Consider the following 19762-nt stretch of genomic DNA (forward strand, 5'->3'; position numbering starts at 1 on the left):
GCTCCTAAATAACTTATACACTATTTTAAAGAACTTATAAACTCAGCCAAACTCCTCTAAATTGTGGGACAGTTAATGCTCATATGAGTTGTCGTTAGGAAAGAATTACGTCTCCATGAAGTTAAATGAGTAATATTTATATTTATATTGTCATAAGTATATACCAATTAAAATATGATGTTTTGATATTAAATTAGGGGATCAAATTAGTTCAATTCCTTTTGCAGAATAATAAAATTAAGGATATGATCTCATGCATAAAGATTCTTATGGTTACAATAAAAGAGGGACGAATAAGTGTGTCAGCCTATGATACAGCATGGATTGCACTTATAAAAAATATTGATGGGTTTGATACTCCTCAATTTCCCTCTTCGCTGGAGTGGGTCCTCCAAAATCAGCATCCTGATGGCTCATGGGGAGACGAACATTTTTTCTCTGTGTATGATCGCCTGCTAAATACTATGGCGTGCATCATAGCATTGAAGTCGTGGAATGTTGGCACTCATAACATGGAAAAAGGTATGAGATTATATGTTTATATATACCACCAAACGGTCAATCATATCTTACGTATATCTAGTATTACTCCTTCCGTCTTAATATTAATAGCTTGTTTGTTTTAGCACATGTACAATTAAGGGAAAATAAGTACAACCTTTAATTTTAGCATGTACTAGCAGAAATAACGTACATTGTACGTGTAATTAATTTTATTTTATTTGATAATCTATTATTTAGAAAACCTATTAATTCATTAAATTTATTAGATAATTTATTAAATGCATATATTTATCAATAAGCCTTATCAATAGCTATAGATGAAAATCACATAAATTAAGTGTAATATCTAATGAATTAATATATTGTTATAAATATATAATATGTAAAATAACCTTAAAATAAAATATGTAATAAGGGTAAAATAGGCAATCTACAAGTTGTGCCTTAAGATGCTTTAGGCTCTTTTTCTATTAGTATAGATTACTTTTAATTATTTTTAGCAATTGTTAATATGAGAAAGTAGAAACCTTTTCTCTATCAAATATTTTGTCATCACTGGTCGTGGCGCCAAATCTCTCTTCCGCCTCTCTTCTATCTCTAGCAAAATACACACACACACACAAAGCTCTTCTCCCTCTTCTCTCTCGCAGAACTCACATGCACACAATCCTTCTACCTCTCTTCTCGCTCTTCTCTGTCACGCCATTGTTTCTACGAGTTCGGCGAGTGGCCAACGCCCCCACCTAGTCTCTTCTTCCTAGATCTAACAATAGTGAGGAAGAGCCGCGCCGCCGCACCCTCACCTTCGCCTCTCCGCCGTCTAGCAAAGTTATTTGTTGGAGGCTCCACAAGTGAAGAGGTCTGAGGCTGTAGGGCACAGTGAAGAATTAGTGAGTGGCAAGACTGAAAAAGGAATAGAAAGAAGAGTAGAGAAGGATAGAGGCGGTCAAGAATCGGTGAACAGAGAGAGAGAGAGAGACGAATTGGTGAAATGAGAGAAAAAGATAGCAGAGAGAGACATAGGTGGTGAATAATCCAAAAAGGAAACGAGCTATGTTATATGGGACGGCATAAAAAGGAATAGGAGCCAACAATATTGGGACAGAATGAGTATTATTTAGAGTATGAGTAACTGTTTTAAGATGGTTTGTATAAATAGGTCAATTTTTTTTGGATTATTAGAATTGAAAATTTTTATTTTAAAATTCGACGTCCGTTAACCATATTTGAGCCGGATCGAATTATTTTGCACGTGAAGTGTGCGCACCTTGACAGATAAAGTCCGATTGGTGATGCACATGGGATCTTATGTTCCACTATTTTGTGTGTACCACCGTGTATCACTCTTAATTTATTATAATTTTTAATTATATTTTCTTCAATTTTAATTTATTATTCTTTAATATTATAAAAAGATAATTACAAGGGTTCACTCATCCAATTAGGGTTTAAAATTATTTTTTTATATTTATTTGAATTAATAATTGATTATTTGGGTTCACTAATTCAAAGTTAGGGTATATAATTTTTTTAAAATTTTAATTTTTAGTGATAAATATCAATTAGAGTTCATAATATAATAATATTTTTTATTTTTATAAAAAATAATTATAAAATAGATAAATTAAGAGTGGTATACAGCGGTACACATAAAATAGTGGGGAAATTTCTAAAAATTTGTCTTTCCCTCTATCCTTTAATTCCACTGCCTCGTTGTCCAGCGAAATCCATCGGCCGCCATCACCCTGTTAGGAAATTAGACGCAACTAATTCCGCCCGGGATCAAGTGTGACTCAATATTGTGGATATCGACCGATATGAAACGAGAAGAAAAAATGACACCGATATTTTTAACGTGGTTCGGCCAAACTGCCTACGTCCACGGACCCACACCAATATATTAGAGAATCTCAAAAGGAGGAGTACAACAAAAATACCACACTGTATTTTGTATATGCCTACGCAGAGGCTATCTCTCAACTCACTTTTATCACTCGTGTATAACTTCCACACTGAAGTTTTCTCTCACAAGAATTTTCTCTCTCTATTTCTCTCTCTATCTTTCTTAGCTGAAAGCTTTGTTTGATAGTTGTATTTGGTGTGTTGTGTTGCTGCTGCGAGGAAGGATTTTATAGGGGATGAGAGGTGGTAGGTGGCAGATGGTGGTAGGTGGCAAAGAGTGGGAGGTGGTAGGTGGCTTACCTACTTCCATTTTTTACTAACAATCTCCCACTTGAAGACTGATTTCAATCTGTCTTCACACCTCGATCAACGCAACAGCCTTTCTGTCTTTGTCATTCTAGCAAACCAATTGAAGCTGAGCACAACTTCAATTTATCAATGGTTACTGCCTTTGTAAGCATGTCGGCTGGATTTTGAGCTCCTTGGATCTTTTCAAGTATTAACACCTCATCCTCCAACAGAGATCTGATGAAATGATAACGAAGTCCAATATGCTTCGTTCTAGAATGAAATGCTGAATTCTTTGCCAGATGTATCGCACTCTGACTATCGCTGTGCAAGACATTCTTCGTCTGATCAAAACCCAATTCTGCCAACAACCCTTGTAACCAGATCATTTCTTTGCTAGCCTCGGTGATTGCCACGTACTCTGCTTCTGTAGTGGATAAAGCAACAATCTTTTGTATCTGCGAGATCCAACTAACAGCAGTCATGCCAACAGTAAAGACATAACCGGTAGTGCTTCTCCTGCGATCTACCTCACCGGCAAAATCTGCATCTACAAAACCTTGTAGTGCTACATCACCTCGTCGAAAGCATAAGCATCTATCAGTAGATCCACGTAGATATCTCAATATCCATTTTACTGCTTCCCAATGCTGCTTTCCTGGATTTGCCATAAATCTGCTCACAACTCCCACTGCATGAGCGATATCTGGTCTAGTACAGACCATGGCATACATCAGACTTCCAATGGCTGAGGCGTAAGGAATTTTAGCCATGAAGTCTCTTTCCTCCTTAGTCTTTGGAGAGTGCTCTTTGGATAGGCGGAAATGGTTAGCTAATGCTGAGCTAACCGGCTTAGCACTGCTCATGTTGAATCTTTGCAAGATTCGATTGACGTAGTTGGCCTGAGACAACTGCAAAACACCTTTTCGCTTGTCTCTGTAAATTCTCATCCCGAGAATTTGCTTTGCTTCTCCTAAGTCCTTCATCTCGAACTCCGCTGAAAGCTGTCTTTTCAACTTCTTGATTTCGTTCAAGTCTGAGCCGGCTACTAACATGTCATCAACATAAAGTAGCAAGATGATATAGCTGGACTCGAACCTCTTGAAGTAACAACAATGGTCAGCATTGCACTTCATGTAGCCATTTTTCTGCATGAATCCATCAAACTTCTTGTACCATTGCTTTGGAGCTTGCTTCAAGCCATACAGGCTCTTTTTCAACTTGCACACCAGCTTCTCCTTTCCTTTGACAGAGAATCCATCTGGTTGTTGCATGTATATTTCCTCCTCTAAGTCACCATTGAGGAAAGCAGTTTTCACATCTAACTGCTCTAGATGCAAGTCCTCCGTTGCGACAATACTCAGGACCGACCGGATTGTTGTCAACTTTACAACCGGAGCAAAGATATCTGTGTAGTCAATTCCTTCTTCCTGTTGGAAACCTTTGACTACCAATCTTGCCTTATATCGCTTTGAACCATCATGCTCTTCTTTGATTCTGTACACCCATTTGTTGTGTAGAGCTTTCTTTCCTTTGGGCAACTCAACTAGTTCCCACGTCATATTAGAGATAAGAGATTTTATCTCTTCTTTCATTGCAAGCTCCCACTTGACAGAATCTCCGACTTGACATGCTTCTTCATAGAATTCAGGTTCACCAGCATCGGTCAGTAACATTTGATTCATGTACTTCCTGTTTGGAACATGAGGTCGAGATGACCTCCTGGGTATAGGAGTTGGAGCTGGAACTGGAGACTGTGGTGGATCAGCCTCAGAGTTGGGCTCCTCCGTCTGCAAACCTTCATCTGTTTGCTTTGATGTACTGCACTCTGCAGTATCATCTGGATCAACGTATGTTGGATCGTCACTTGTTGTGTCGGTGGACTGCACTGCATTCCTGTCCTTGTACATCACATTTTCATTGAATATGACATTCCTGCTTCGAATGACCTTCCTGTTTTTGTCATCCCAAAAACGGTACCCGAACTCATCTCCACCATATCCAATGAAAGTACATTTTAGTGATTTGGAGTCGAGCTTACTCCTGGCATTATCACTAATGTGTACATACGCGACACAACCAAATACTTTCAAGTGAGAAAGTTTAATTTCTTTGCCGCTCCAAACTTCCTCAGGTATTCTGTACTCCAATGGTACAGATGGCCCATGGTTAACGAGATATGCCGCTGTGTTGACAGCTTCTGCCCAAAATTGTGTTGGTAGTCCTGCATGTATCCTCATGCTCCTAGCTCTTTCTGTCAACGTCCGGTTCATGCGTTCTGCAACTCCATTTTGTTGTGGTGTCCCTGGCAACGTCCTTTCTAACTTGATGCCATCCTGGTAACAAAATTTCTTGAACGCCATATCTTCGTATTCTCCACCATTATCGGATCTCAACTTCTTTATCCGTAAGCCAGTTTCATTTTCCACCATGGCCTTCCACTTCTTGAACGCCTCGAACACCTCTGACTTGTGTCTCAAGAAGTAAACCACACCTTTCTCGAGTGGTCATCGATGAAAGTCACAAAGTAAGACTTTCCGCCATTGGATGAAACTGCTGCTGGGCCCCAAACATCTGTGTGGACTAACTCAAGCTTTACTTGCTTCGGAGTTCTACCACTGGTATTGAAACTCACCCTCTTCTGCTTCCCGTAGATACAACTTTCGCAAAAGTCTATATCAACAGACTGAAGCTCTGGTAGTTTCCCTTTCGAATGCATATACTTGAGCCCTTTCTGGCTCATGTGCCCAAGTCTTTGGTGCCACAAATTTGCATTCTTCTTGCTATCAGCAACTGCAATTGTCACACACGCATTCATCGTTGTGTATAGGCTTCCAGTATCCTTGCCACGTGCAAGAATCATTGCGCCCTTAGTGATTTTCCAATAATCACCTGAGAAGTGTGTATCACATCCTTCTCTTGACAATTGCTTGACGGAGATCAAGTTCTTCCTCAACTCTGGAATGTGTCTCACGTCTTTCAATTTCCATACAGATCCATTGAGTTTGATCTGTACTTCTCCTATGCCCACCACGCTGCATGGGTGATCATCTCCGAGATATACTTCTCCGAAATTTCCCGACATGTAATTTATGAAGAAATTTCGATTCGAGGTGGCATGGAAAGATGCTCCAGAGTCTATGACCCAATACTCGACCCTTTTCTCCATGGAACATATCAAGGCATCGCCTTCTTCTTCAGCCACAACATTGGCTTCGGTCTTTATCTCGTTTCCCTTTGAAGGTACTTTACACTGCGTTCTGTAGTGTCCGACCTGACCACAGTTCCAACATTCAACAGACTTTGATTTGTTGGAATTCTTGTGGATCCTGGAGCTCTGCCTGCCATTCCTTGACTTGCTCCGTCCACGCCCTTGACTTCTGTTTGAGTTTCTGCCTCTGCTTTCTGCATTTAAAGCGGCACCTGAAGTGGAGACTACATCTGACTGCCTCCGGATCTCCTCGGTTAAGATCATGCTCACGACATCATCGAACTTCATTTTGGACTTACCGGCAGAGCTGCTAATGGCCGTGACTGTGCCATTCCAGCTCTCAGGTAACTGCCCAAGAATTAACAAAGCCCGGACCTCATCATCGAATTTGATGTCCACCGTGGTAAGTTGGTCCGTCACTTCGTTGAACTCGTTCAAATGTTCTCCAAATCTTCCGCTCTCCGTCATTTTCATATTGAACAATTTCTTGATCAAATGAACTTTATTTGCTGCAGACGGCTGCTCGTACATGCTGGATAAAGCTTTCATGAGAGACGCTGTTGTCTTCTCATGCTTTATGTTGAAGGCGACTGACTTTGACAAGGTCAGTCTGATTGCGCCGAGTGCTTTTCGATCAAGCACCTCCCACTCGTCGTCCTTCATATCCACTGGCTTTTCCTTCAAGGGCTTATACAGGTCCTTCTGGTACAAGTAATCCTCCATTTGCATTTTCCAAAATCCAAAATTCACACCATTGAATTTCTCCATTTTGGAAATTTTATCGTCTGTCGACATTGCTCCCACTCGATCAAAAAACACGATAATTTTCTCAAAAAATTCGTTTCTGATGTGGAGGTTCAGTTTACACTGCAACCACAGAGCATACTAAGAATTTTAAAAGAATAATTACCGTTGCGCACGAAACACTGTTCGCAAAAATTTACTATTCACGAATTCACTATTCACGTGAATAGTACCAGCGCAAGAAAAAAAAATTTCGCCACCAACGTGGCTCTGATACCAGTTGTTAGGAAATTAGACGCAACTAATTCCGCCCGGGATCAAGTGTGACTCAATATTGTGGATATCGACCGATATGAAACGAGAAGAAAAAATGACACCGATATTTTTAACGTGGTTCGGCCAAACTGCCTACGTCCACGGACCCACACCAATATATTAGAGAATCTCAAAAGGAGGAGTACAACAAAAATACCACACTGTATTTTGTATATGCCTACGCAGAGGCTATCTCTCAACTCACTTTTATCACTCGTGTATAACTTCCACACTGAAGTTTTCTCTCACAAGAATTTTCTCTCTCTATTTCTCTCTCTATCTTTCTTAGCTGAAAGCTTTGTTTGATAGTTGTATTTGGTGTGTTGTGTTGCTGCTGCGAGGAAGGATTTTATAGGGGATGAGAGGTGGTAGGTGGCAGATGGTGGTAGGTGGCAAAGAGTGGGAGGTGGTAGGTGGCTTACCTACTTCCATTTTTTACTAACACACCCATTTTCCTAGGAAAATCCCTAATATTTCTCTTTTTACTGATACATGTTTTACACACAAATGAACAATTACAACTACAGTTCATACACACGCTTGAGTCAACTTGAAGTAGAGGCCTTCAAGCAACAATGAAAATGAAATAGAAACTATATGGATGCACGAGCTTGCATAAACTCTTTTCTTTCTGCATTTTGATTGAAATTAATAGTAATAATAATAATAATAATAAAGAAGAAGAAGAATGAAAAGTTATTTGTCTTGTCCTATATATGGTGTTGGCTGTCTGTTGCATGCGTGGCGTGAATGGAGACAAGTCAGGAATCGAGGGAGAATGGAGGAGAGTGCGGATCGGGGTGCAACCCGATTGTACCCAAGACCAGCTCTAGTTCATTTCTTTCAGGGAAGATATATGTACTGAAAACTAAAACTGATAGTATAATTCTGAAGAACCATATAATATAACTCATAATTATAATGGAATAGCTATACTAAAAAAGTACATGTATGTTAACTGGTTTTTTTATTTTTATTTTTATTGAAACCTGTATGTTAACTGATTTAATTATGTTTAGGAATATCGTATGTGAAGAAAAATGTGTGGAAACTTGAAGATGCTTCTGAAGCGCACATGACGTGTGGGTTTGAAGTCATATATCCTGCCCTTGTTCGAAAAGCAAGCCACTTAGGAATTCATGATATTCCAATCCCCAACAATATTTATACCGCAAGGGATCATAAACTCAACAAGTAATAATTATCTCATTCATATTTTGATGAGTTTCTAAAATTCCCAAATCCAAATATAATTAAAAGTACTTCAATTTGTGTATTGAATAGGATACCAAAAGAATTGATGCACCAGGTGACAACAACACTACTGTATAGTTTGGAAGGGCTGGAAGACTTGGATTGGTCAAGGCTAATAAAACTCCAGTCAGCTGATGGCTCATTCTTCACATCTCCATCATCTACTGCCTTTGCATTCATGGAGACTAAAGATACCAATTGCTTAAAATTTATCACTAACATCGTCCACAAATTTCATGGAGGAGGTATATATATCATTATATATATGCAAAACTACTAATTGATCATAAACTTGTGCATTATCTTCACAAACTATATGTAAACTTGTTGCTACTTAATTAATTGTATCACAGCTCCCCATACTTATCCAGTAGACTTATTTTCGCGACTATGGGTGGTTGATAGACTACAACGCTTGGGAATTTCTCGTTTCTTTGAGGCGGAGATCAAGGATTACCTAGCCTATGTATATAGGTAAGATGCTAGCATCACAAATAACACTCACAATTTTATTCATTCAAATTTTGAAACTTCTAGAAGGCTACAACTATATAGGAACCAAGTGTACGTGTTATTTCTGCACAAAACAATACAATTCAATTACCCAACCTTATGAGTTTTGGATAAATAGAATGGTTAATTACCTTAAAGCACACACACAAAAAAAACAATTCAATCTTTTTTTTGCATATGAATTTTTAATTATCTTTTTTTAAAACACATGCACAAACTTTACTTTGTTTGCACTTTTCTCAAAATTTAACCACATTATGCCAAATTAAAGTTGATGTAGCATTGATCATATATATGGCTAGTTGGAATGCATATGTATATTCTTTAATGATGTAGTGGAGAAATTAAGTGCTAAATGATGTCATATTCTTACCTTCAAAATATTAATTGTAACTTAGCACTTCATTCAATATAACACATTGCTTTGAATTTTATCGTTTAGCACATAATTCCTATATTTGTGTATTAAAAAAAATTGAAATTTCGCATGCAAAATCATAAACAAGCTAAATTTAATGTATATTTTTAGGGAGCTTTTACTTTGTATGATTTGTAGATGTATGATTAAATATTTTATCCTTAATTACTAGGATATTTTCAGTTTCACTCTTTCAATTTGATATGAATCAAGTACAATTAGCTCAAATGATGAAAATTATCAAGATTCTTGGATATCTCAAAATTTCAATTAATCTTAATAAATAATTAATTAATTTTATTATTTTTATCTATCACGACTAAACATCAAAAACAGGCGATGACACAGGCTGAGGAAACACCGGTCCGTTTTATTGTCTTGTATTTGAAGCTACTTTGGTTGATGACACAGGTTTTGGAGTGAAGATGGAATTTATAGTGCACGAGATATAAATTATAGTGAAGTTGATGACACATCTATGGCATTCAGGCTTCTACGCTTGCAAGGATATGATGTTAACCCAAGTAAAACATTCAAAAAACACTCATTTAATTAATTAAACCATTCTTTTTAATTAGTTGTCAAATACAAATTAATTTATTGGCTCAGATACATTGAGGAAATTCAAAGAGGGTGAAAAATTCTGTTGCCACAAAGGTGAAGTGACACCTTCTACGACGCCAATGTATGCTCTATATAGGGCTTCCCAAATCCGATTTGCAGGAGAAGACATTCTTGAAGAAGCCTACCACTTCTCTTGCAACTTCTTACAACATTGGTTAGCAGGCGATCAACTCCTCGATAAATGGGTTGTATCTAAGGACTTGTCTAATGAGGTGATTCTAACAAACTTAATTATACTCCTTCTTTCTCTCCACATGTAATTTTCTAAAATTTGAGCAAATTTTGGTTTCGTCGCTAAATTCTTAAGAATCTATTTAACAATTCTTGAACTAATTTTGATTTAATTTGATTTTCCTAATGAGATCCGATTTTAATTTTTCGTAATTTATTTGCGGAAATAGAAGAAATCAATAATTTACAAGAGACGTTTTGGAAAGTAAAAAAAAAACGATATTGTTTTGTTCTAAGGCCTTGGATTTTTAGGCGGCCATGTGTAAAAGTTGAATCATAGACAGATTTTAAAGTTGATATATAAAATCAAAATGTGATAAAAATGTAGAAATCATTTAAAAGCTATCATCTCTCTCTATATATATTGATATTTGATTTTGATCAATATCACTTTTTTAAATCAAAATTTACCCATTTCTTAAGAAGTTCACCGCACTTTTAATATTGACCAATATTTTTGTTTCATTTTCAATTTTAGATGGCCCCCACTTTTTTCAGTACCGAAAGCAACCAAAAATATGTTTTAATTAATCTAGATGATGATAATATTGTTTCTATAAGTGACATTGATTTTTCTTCCCCATCATTATTTTTATTCGACCATCAATTCCGGGAAGATTCCCGGTTAATGCGACTATATATCCTACAGAGCTATACAACGGAAAAGTGAGTCCAATCCAGATTTGCTAACGAAATCAATGTGCTACTGCTACATTTTATTTTGAGTCTGACAATAAGCAATAGTCCATTTCTAAAATACGGACCAAACTGTAATTCAAAATTTAAGATTACATTAACTCTTTGTTTTTTCTTGAAAAAATATAGATAAAAGTTGGATTGGAGATGCCATGGTATGCCACGTTACCACGAGTAGAGACTGTGTATTATCTGCAGCATTACGGTGGTTCCACCACAGTGTGGATCGCCAAAACCTTATACAGGTAAATTAATCTTCTTTTTCTTTCAGGCAAGGACATATCTATATAAATATATATCACATCGTTTTTATATATATATGAACATTAGTTTACTATATATTAGTTAATAAATTTGGGGCCTAATATCACTAATGTATATAGGATGCCAGATATTGATAACGATGATTATCTGGAGCTCGCAAAATTGGATTTTGGGAGATGCCAATTCGAACATCAGATTGAATGGAATTATATGCAAGGGTACTTATTTTGCGTGCATACATAATTGGAATTCAATTTTTTAATGTGTTTAATTGTGCTAACTCGTAATTCTTTTTATTACTTCATCAGATGGTATAAAAGTTGCAAAATTCAAGAATTTGGGATGAGCAGAAAAGAAATGCTGGTAGCTTACTTTTTGGCCGCCACAACTATATTTGAACCAGAAAGAGTAAAAGAGAGAATTGTGTGGGCAAAATCTCAATTGATTTCTAAGATGATCAGAACATTTTTAGAAAAAGAAGCCTCCATAGAACAAAAATCTCTTCTACTAAAAGAATTCAGAAACAACATCAACGGCTCACACAAATTGAATAGGTATTCTCTTTCCTTTATTTACTATCGAATCGAGCTTCGAACGAACTTTTTTCGAGCAGAATCTCGAATAGATTACAAAGTATTAGCTCTTTTCATTACAGCCCTACTTTTGAGTCTACATATACCATTTTAAAAGTGTCCTACCACACTCTTCATACAAAATGCTGGGGGTAAATCAAAATTTATGATAGCTGCATCTTGTTAATATTTTCTTTTTCTTAATTTTACTTCTTACACTTCGATCATAATTATGGATCAGTGTTGAGACAGTGGATCGTGCAATCAACGTTCTGCTAGAAGCCATCTACGAGCTATCAGAAGGTTTTGATGAATGTATTGGCCTTCAGCTAAAAAACACAGTGAGTTTCTACACTGATATACTTTAATTTCTTCAATTTTCTTGTTCGTTGTTTTTATCTCTTCTTTATTATTATTATTATTATTATTTGGAGGCAATTGCGCTTAAATAAATAAGCTTTAATTCATGTTTTGCACATGGACTATAAATTCTGCTGAAATATATGAACTTTAATTACTCTGATTTTTTACAAGGTTGTTAATTATCCTTAAGTTCATGTCGAGATGGATGTCAAAAATATTTGTATGGCTTAAATGACCAATAAACAACATCATTGTATGCTTATGCCACTTCAGCTAACTGCATGGCATTATTTGAAGTCAAAATTTTTATTTCATGTGCAAAATTAGAATTGAACGAAAGTTCATGTATTTATTATAATAGCCCTTTAATAATTAATATACTTATATATGCTATATACAGTGGTATTTGTGGCTGATGAAGTTTGACAAAGGAGAAGACGAAAATTTATGGGAAGACGCAGAGCTCCTTGTCACCACGTTAAACATTTGCTCTGCTCATTTTCCACAAAACGACGATATATTGTTCCACCATGAATACATAACTCTGTCGAAGCTCGTAAATAAAATCTGTCACTATCTCTCTCAGATTCCAAATAAAAAGGTAAAATAAAAATACTTTTATGCATAATATTATTAATTCAATCCTTTTTTTTTTCTTGTGGAAAAAATAAATTTAGATATTATTTATATGTTGTTGTCACAATATACAAGTAGTACATGCTAATTTAGGTCATTTGTTAAAATTTCACCTTTCACATCCTATATTCCACTACACAAAGAATGCATTATTGTTAGTAACACATGACAATTGAATTTTTGTATGATTATGAGTTATTCAATGAATCAATATTGTTGTTTCTTCATTTGAGAAAATATAAATTCAGATCTCATGTATTATTTTATTTTTTGTAGATGTTAAAGTATGGAAGGAGCGCATGGAAAGGCAAGTTGATTGAGGTAGAAGCAGATATGCAGGCATTGGCAAAACTAGTCCTTGAAGAACCCAGCGGCCTCAACAGAAATATCAAGCAAACATTTCTGTGTGTGGCAAAAACATTTTACTACAGTGCCTACTTTGATGTCGAAACTATTGAACTCCATATATTCAAAGTACTATTTGAGCCGATTGTATAAGTGTTTAGCATCCGTGTTCGAATTAGTGGATCCAATATCGAGTTGTAGACACATTTCTAAATAATATTCATCAGGTCCGGTCGCCCAGTGGGCCGCCTCAGGCCCCCCACCAAAATAAGGCATTATTATTTGTATACATATATTGTCCTTTTCTATTTTAATATGAAGTTAGAATCAAAGAAATGATAAAGTCCTTTTCTAGTCTTCAAAGGTTTAAGGATCAATTCACTATAAGGGTGCGTTCTCTTTGGTTGTAAATTTATCATGGGAAAATGAATGATAAACAAAATTTAACCCTTTAAATTCTTCCTTTCTTTTCCCACATTTCCTACTTGACCCCTACTCATTCCTCATTTACACTACAAAGGAGGGATAATATTATCACACCATTTTTGGATGGATAATATTATCCCTCATTTGTAGTGTAAATGAGGAATGAGTAGGGGTCAAGTAGGAAATGTGGGAAAAAAAGGAAGGATTTAAAGGGTGAAATTTTGTTTATCCCTCCTTTTCTCATGATAAATTTACAACCAAAGAGAACGCACCCTAATAGTATAATAAATTTCATCAAATCGCGAACATTTTATCTCTTAATTTATTATTGATTTTTAATTTTTAGTTCAATTAATTGGTATAGTATTTATTGTCTTTTGTTGAAGGAATTTGTATAAAGTTAGATTCGTTCCCTACTGCATATAAGTATTACTTATAGAATATTACTCTATCATATACCTATAATAGTTATGTCTGTTGAAATAAGATTGTTTAAATTAAAATTACTTAAATCTTATTTAAGATCAATTATATCATAAGATAGATTGAATGAATTAAGCATATTATCTATGATGATAAAGCTTTAATAAATACTTTTGCAGTCGAAAAAGTAAGGAAGATGAAATGAATTTAATTTTACAAAATTTATTTATATATACTATTTTTTTTCTTCACCTCAGACCCCCAATTTTCTTGATCCGGCCCTGATATTGATGTGAATTATTTATGATCTTTTTATTGCATTAAGGTCTAATATGTTAAACTCAGGGCTGAAGAAACTTAAATAAGAGAAGATTATGTTGATTTATACATGAGTGAGCATATCTTGCAAGGAGGTTTCTCTAAAATTGGAAGACTGATATGAAGAGTCATAATCAATTAAGCGATCAACGAAGAAGATAATTTTGGCTAAAAGTAATTAGATACGTAAAGTTAATCTCGTGTAGGTCAAAAAAGAGCTAGCAATAAAGAAAAGTAGTCAATCCTAGACAATCAATGTTGAATGTCAGCCCAGAATGAGTAAAATAATCAGCGAAGAAGAAGGTCAAACGAGCAATGTCAACACGTAATAGGTTCAAGCTACATCAGATCTAGAGTAGGATTACTAGCCTTGAGTAGATCAACGTCAATATTAAAGATAAAGGAATACTCCCTCCGTCCCAGTATTTATGGCCTATGCCTTTTCGACACGGAGATTAAGAAGAACAAAATTAGGAAGAAAGGTGTGTATTAGTAGTGTGTTTAATTTATTAGTGTTCTTAATTTCTTAAAGGAATTCACATTATGACCCACAACCAAAATTAACATCAGATCTACACAATAATTAGCTTTAAATTCGAAGAAAAATAAATCCACTACATCAACGAGGAGCTCGCCGTCCAGGGAAGGGAAGATGGAGGAGAGAGATAGAGAGAGGCGGTGGAGTAGGTTTGCCTCCAGCGATGGGCGCTGCCATCAGCCACCACCCTTCGACCTCCATTTTTCCTCATAAAAAATCCTTCCCTCTCTGGCTCCACCTCCCAGGCAACAAAGGGGTCGTCAACAATCGGAACCTTAAATCCCCAAACTCACCGCCTCTGCTACCTAGCCCCAAATCCAGCCACCACCACGATGCACGACCTCTTCTGTCAAGGTCCGACCTAGGGTTTTGCAGCGGCGGAGGAGAGATCTAACCTAGAGTTTTGCAGCAGTGGAGGAGTGAGAGAGAGAGGTGGAGAGGGTTTCAATGAGGTGGATTCTGGTTGGTGGAAGCGGCGGCTGCTGGAGGTGGTTTCTAGTGGGTGGAGGCGGCAGCGAGTGGAGGTGAGTTCAGGTGGGTAGAGGCGGCGACGGCTGGAGGTGGGTTTTGGTGGGTGGAGGCGGTAGCGAGTGGAGGCGAGTTCTGGTGGGTAGAGACGGCGACGACTGGAGGTGGGGTTTTGGCGGGTAGAGGTAAGTTCAGGTGGGTAGAGGCGGCGACGGTTGGAGGCAACGGCAGGCGGAGGCGGGTTCCGGTGGATGGAGGCAGCGGCGGCTGGAGGCAGGTTTAGTGAGTGAGAGATAAAAGAGAGTGAGATAGGTGAGAGAAAGATAAAAGAAAGTGAGATAATTAAAGGGATGATTAAAAACTTAAACTAAGCCCTAATTCTAGCCCAAAAAGGAAACATGCCATGTTACATGGGATGGCTCGCCATAAATAATGGGACGGAGGGAGTATGTTAATTGAAGATCTTAGATATACATTTCTTGTTGGCGTTACTATTAGATGCTTTTACATGTCAGCCCAAAAGAAACATGTTTGCCCTAGGAATTGGTGCACAAGAAGTTTGAAATGATGAAATTACCCCTCCACATCCAGATATGAAAGGATGATAATGCCCTTCGCTTAGAATTGCCTATAAATAGATAGTTCATTATCTTGTCATAGATGCGTACACTTCTTACTTCAATTACTCTTGTAATCGTTATTTAACAATATAATCATTTTTCACTCGTTACTCTCACATCATCTTTTTTCATTATGCTTTACATCTGTTTTTTCGGAATTTCATTCATGTGTCATCATCATCTTTACTCGAATTCATAGTTTTGAAGATCTCTTGGACGTCCAAAGTTCTCATATTCCTCAATTAGATTTTCCTTTTCACTTCAGGTTTTTATCATTTTTCTTTAGTTATTTGTTTATCATGTAATCAAAACCCACCACATCAAATATAATCTCTCCGTCCATGAAAAATGAGCAAATTTTCTAGGCACATGTTTAAATAAAATGAGTGGTGAGTGGAGAAAGGGTCCCACAATTAGATGAAATGAACGAAATTGATTTAAAGGTGGGTTTTTTTTTTCGTAAATAAGGGGTATATGTAAGGAAAAATTATAAGGAAGAGATATGGGCCCATATACTAAAAAGGAAAGTGCCCTATTTATTGTGGATGCCAAATATAATAATTGTGCCCCATTTTTCGTGGACGGAGGAAGTATTAATTATGACTTGATTAACTTCGGTGGATAAAGATGGGCAACAAAACATGTATGTCATTGATCAATTTGGTTTTGAGTACTAGTATTCAAATGGTGTAATTGCGCTTAAACATACGAACTTTCATCAAATTTTAGTTTCGTAAATAAATTAAAAAATTTGCCTCCAAAAACACGAATATTCAGTTTTATTTTTTTTAGAAGATTTGTCAAATTCTGATGAATTAATGTTGAGGTAGACTCTTAAAATGTCTATATGATTTAAACGACCGATGTATTAAATGACATAGTTGGATGACGTCACTTCAGTTTGTCACTGCAACATTAATTTGCCGCTTCTTCTAGTCATGATGTAATTAATTCGCCGAAAATCAACAACAATGTGAAAATCAAAATAATTGGAAGTGGATGTATTTAAAGGCATAATTTTTAATTCATGTGCAAAACTAAAATTGCATGAAAGTTCACGCACTATATATCCCTATTTAAATTAAGCATATATGTATAATATGATTTGCCTACCACTTCATTGCTTGATAGTGTCAAAGTAAACGCATGATGCTTTAAGGAGATATTTAGTTCTGATGATTAGCCTTGGTTGTAAGTTTATCATTCGGAAAGAAGTAAAAAGAAAAGATGAGAAAAATTTATCATACTTTAGTGGTAGCCTCGCTCTTTTTATCTCATATTCTATTTGGTGGAAAAATATATGAAAATATTATTGATGAGGAGTAATATATGTAGAGCAGAGGAATCTCTTTACCAGTGGTATTACGGAGAGCAGCGAGGTAGCTTTCATCAGAAGAATCATACCCGCCGGAAGAATCACCCTCGCCAGAGAAGTCACACTCGCCAGAGAAGCCACCTTCGCCAGAGGAACTACCTTCGCCAGAGGAACTACCTTCGCCAGAGGAGCCACTTTCGTCAGAGAAGTCATTCTCGCCAGAGAAGCCACTTTCGCCAGAGGAACCACTTTCGCCAGAGAAGCCGCCTTTGCCAGAGGAATCACCAGAAGCGCGGGGAAATCTCCCGCGTAAAGACGAATTTACCATCATACCCTCGACCACGCAAGGCGCATGCTCGGACGCTGATTTTACTATTTTGCCCTCATATGTAATCTATAAATAAGCCATGAGCTCGTGCTTTGTAACCTACGTTATCTCTAATTCTCAATACAGCAACAGTTTTCTCTTGTGTTCTAGCATTCCAATTACGTCTTTGTTCTTCTCCGATCGATCAAACTAGGTATAATCCACATTTCTTTAATAACCTACCGAAAAATCTCTACCCATCTTTCTGTATCTCACCAACTGGCGCCGTCTGTGGCGCCGTCTTTCTGTTTCGACAATTTCAATCAGTAAAGGAGGATCTACTCATTTGTCGTCTGGATTTCTTCTCACTTTGTTTATGTGCAGGTACTATGGGTTCCTCTGAAACTCGCCGTATTCTGGAGAAGGAGTTCGACAACGTGGGGTCTGGCTCTGCTGCCCACACTACTGAAGTGCCCACCTCGCTGTTTAATGGGCTGCCCACCAGCACCATCTTCACTTCACCGCCGGGTTTCACACTGTCTCAGCCACTCCGCCGACAGGGAAAATGCTAGCGTCCAGAGATTCGCTCTGGTGACTCCGAGTTCCGAGATGCCAGGCTTGGCCCCTACATCTGGTGGGGGACCGCTCAACTTCGGGCTGGCAGAGCAAATGATGGCTCTACTCAACTACGCTACTATGCGTCAGGCGTTGGGGACTCCTCTGCTGTCCACCATCCCCGCTGCAACTCCTCTGGCAGGAGCGCTCATTCCACAGGGGACTGAAGCCCCGCCTCCTACGGTTCAGGAGATGAACAACCAACTCACTGAAGCACAAGCCCCGCTGCCGAGGGAGATACAAAGGGTTCCTGCTGACAAGGAAGTGGAGAAAAGGCCGGAAGGGAGTCAAGTCAGGCTTAATAGTGTTGTTAGACGGGAGGGGGTTGATGAGTCTGATAGTCAATCCGTCTCGCTCGTGTTCGAGGAGGAGAGACCGAAGGAGAATGCACGACTGAAAAACCAAGTGTCGCAACTAAAACACCAGCTTGAGGACCTGGAGAATTCACTGAGGCAGAAGTCCCAGAGGGACGGCCGAGCCCAGAGGTCAGAAAAGTCTCATAGGGCAGAGAAATCGCATCGATCAGAGAGGTCCCATCGTTCAGAGAAATCACGTTATATAGAGAGGTCAGAGGAACGGGAAGCTGGAGTATTCCTCTGGCAGGCCAGGGCGCAAGGGTCACAAGCGCCCCCACGCTCACGACTCCCCGAGGGACAGACGGGAACATGGGAGAGATAAGGAGGACAAGAGGGCTAAAACGTCAAGGTTTCATCCCATCAACAATCGCAGTCCGTTCTTCGATGACATCCTAGCGGATACCCTGCCGCGAAGCTATAAACCCATTTCTCTGGACTACGACGGTACCACTGACCCGGAAGTACATCTCAACCGGTTTGAGGGATTGGTTACCTTGCACATGTACACTGAGGGTATCAAGTGCCGGATTTTCTCCACCACGCTGACTGGCCCCGCCCAGTTGTGGTTTGGGACACTCGCCCCAAATTCCATCCACTCTTTTGAGGAGTTACAAACGCATTTTCTGAGGCAGTTCGCGAGCTCGCGAAGAGTGGGGAAGTCAGCTCTGTCCCTGATGGATATCAAGCAGGATCAGAATGAAACACTGAGGGAATATACTGCCAGATTTAACTTAGCCGCTCTGGAGGTACCAGAGGCGGAATCTCAAATTAAGAATTGCGCTTATGTCAGAGGACTAAAGCCAGGCCTATTCTTTGACGAACTACAAATTAGGCCCGGCTAAGGACTTCGACGACATCATGTCTCGACTACCGGGGTACTTACAGCTGGAGGATGCCAGGATGGCTCGGAAAGCGGAAAATGATAAGCACAAAGCCAAAAGGGCCGAGGAAGCACCAGAGAGACAGCGACATCAGGATAGGGGCACCATTCAGAGGGTTGCCTCCAAGGGTACTGCCACCCCAGGGAGAGATGCCACCCCGACAACAGCGTACGGTGAATGAAAGTCACACGATTCACTGAATACACGCCCATGAACAGACCACATGAGGAGATTTTTCACTTGATAAAGGGCCAACCATTTTTTCGGGCACCAGGAACTTACCGGGATGGGCCCGCCCCAGGAGGGGCCCAACAACAAGCTATGCGAGTACCATAACACCTACGGACATTATACCAAATATTGTGGGCATCTTAAGCACCAGTTGGAACTACTAGTGCGTCAGGGCAACCTCGATCAATTCATCGCCAGAGGAAACGAGGGCCAGAGGCGGAACCAGGGGAAATGATCATCGGGATCACAGGGATCATCGGGATCAGAGGGATCAAAGAAATAATCGGGACCAACGGCAGGAAGGTAAACCGTGACAACAGAAGGGAGCCAGCGCAGGGACGGGAACCTCCTTTCCCGCACCCGAGGGAGGTACATATGATCTTC

General features: G+C 38.5%; 1 protein-coding gene across 2 annotated transcripts in view; it reads left to right on the top strand.

The window, feature by feature from the left end:
- The window catches only part of LOC131025133 (copalyl diphosphate synthase 1, chloroplastic-like), an 18312-nt gene extending 5089 nt beyond the window's left edge, over positions 1-13223 (top strand). The window contains exons 4-15 of one of the 2 annotated variants that reach the window (XM_057954752.1): positions 228-522; positions 7984-8158; positions 8249-8463; positions 8572-8692; positions 9561-9673; positions 9759-9985; positions 10830-10945; positions 11084-11182; positions 11273-11518; positions 11778-11877; positions 12300-12500; positions 12812-13223. In XM_057954752.1, coding sequence (XP_057810735.1) covers positions 228-522; positions 7984-8158; positions 8249-8463; positions 8572-8692; positions 9561-9673; positions 9759-9985; positions 10830-10945; positions 11084-11182; positions 11273-11518; positions 11778-11877; positions 12300-12500; positions 12812-13033 — 2130 coding nt within the window. In that variant the 3' untranslated portion in view covers positions 13034-13223. The remainder of the gene's footprint in view (positions 1-227; positions 523-7983; positions 8159-8248; positions 8464-8571; positions 8693-9560; positions 9674-9758; positions 9986-10829; positions 10946-11083; positions 11183-11272; positions 11519-11777; positions 11878-12299; positions 12501-12811) is intronic. The other variant, XM_057954760.1, reaches the window with a different exon arrangement.
- Positions 13224-19762: the final 6539 nt, after the last annotated feature.

Source organism: Salvia miltiorrhiza, chromosome 1 (genome assembly GCF_028751815.1).
Source record: "Salvia miltiorrhiza cultivar Shanhuang (shh) chromosome 1, IMPLAD_Smil_shh, whole genome shotgun sequence".
Taxonomy (NCBI): domain Eukaryota; kingdom Viridiplantae; phylum Streptophyta; class Magnoliopsida; order Lamiales; family Lamiaceae; genus Salvia; species Salvia miltiorrhiza.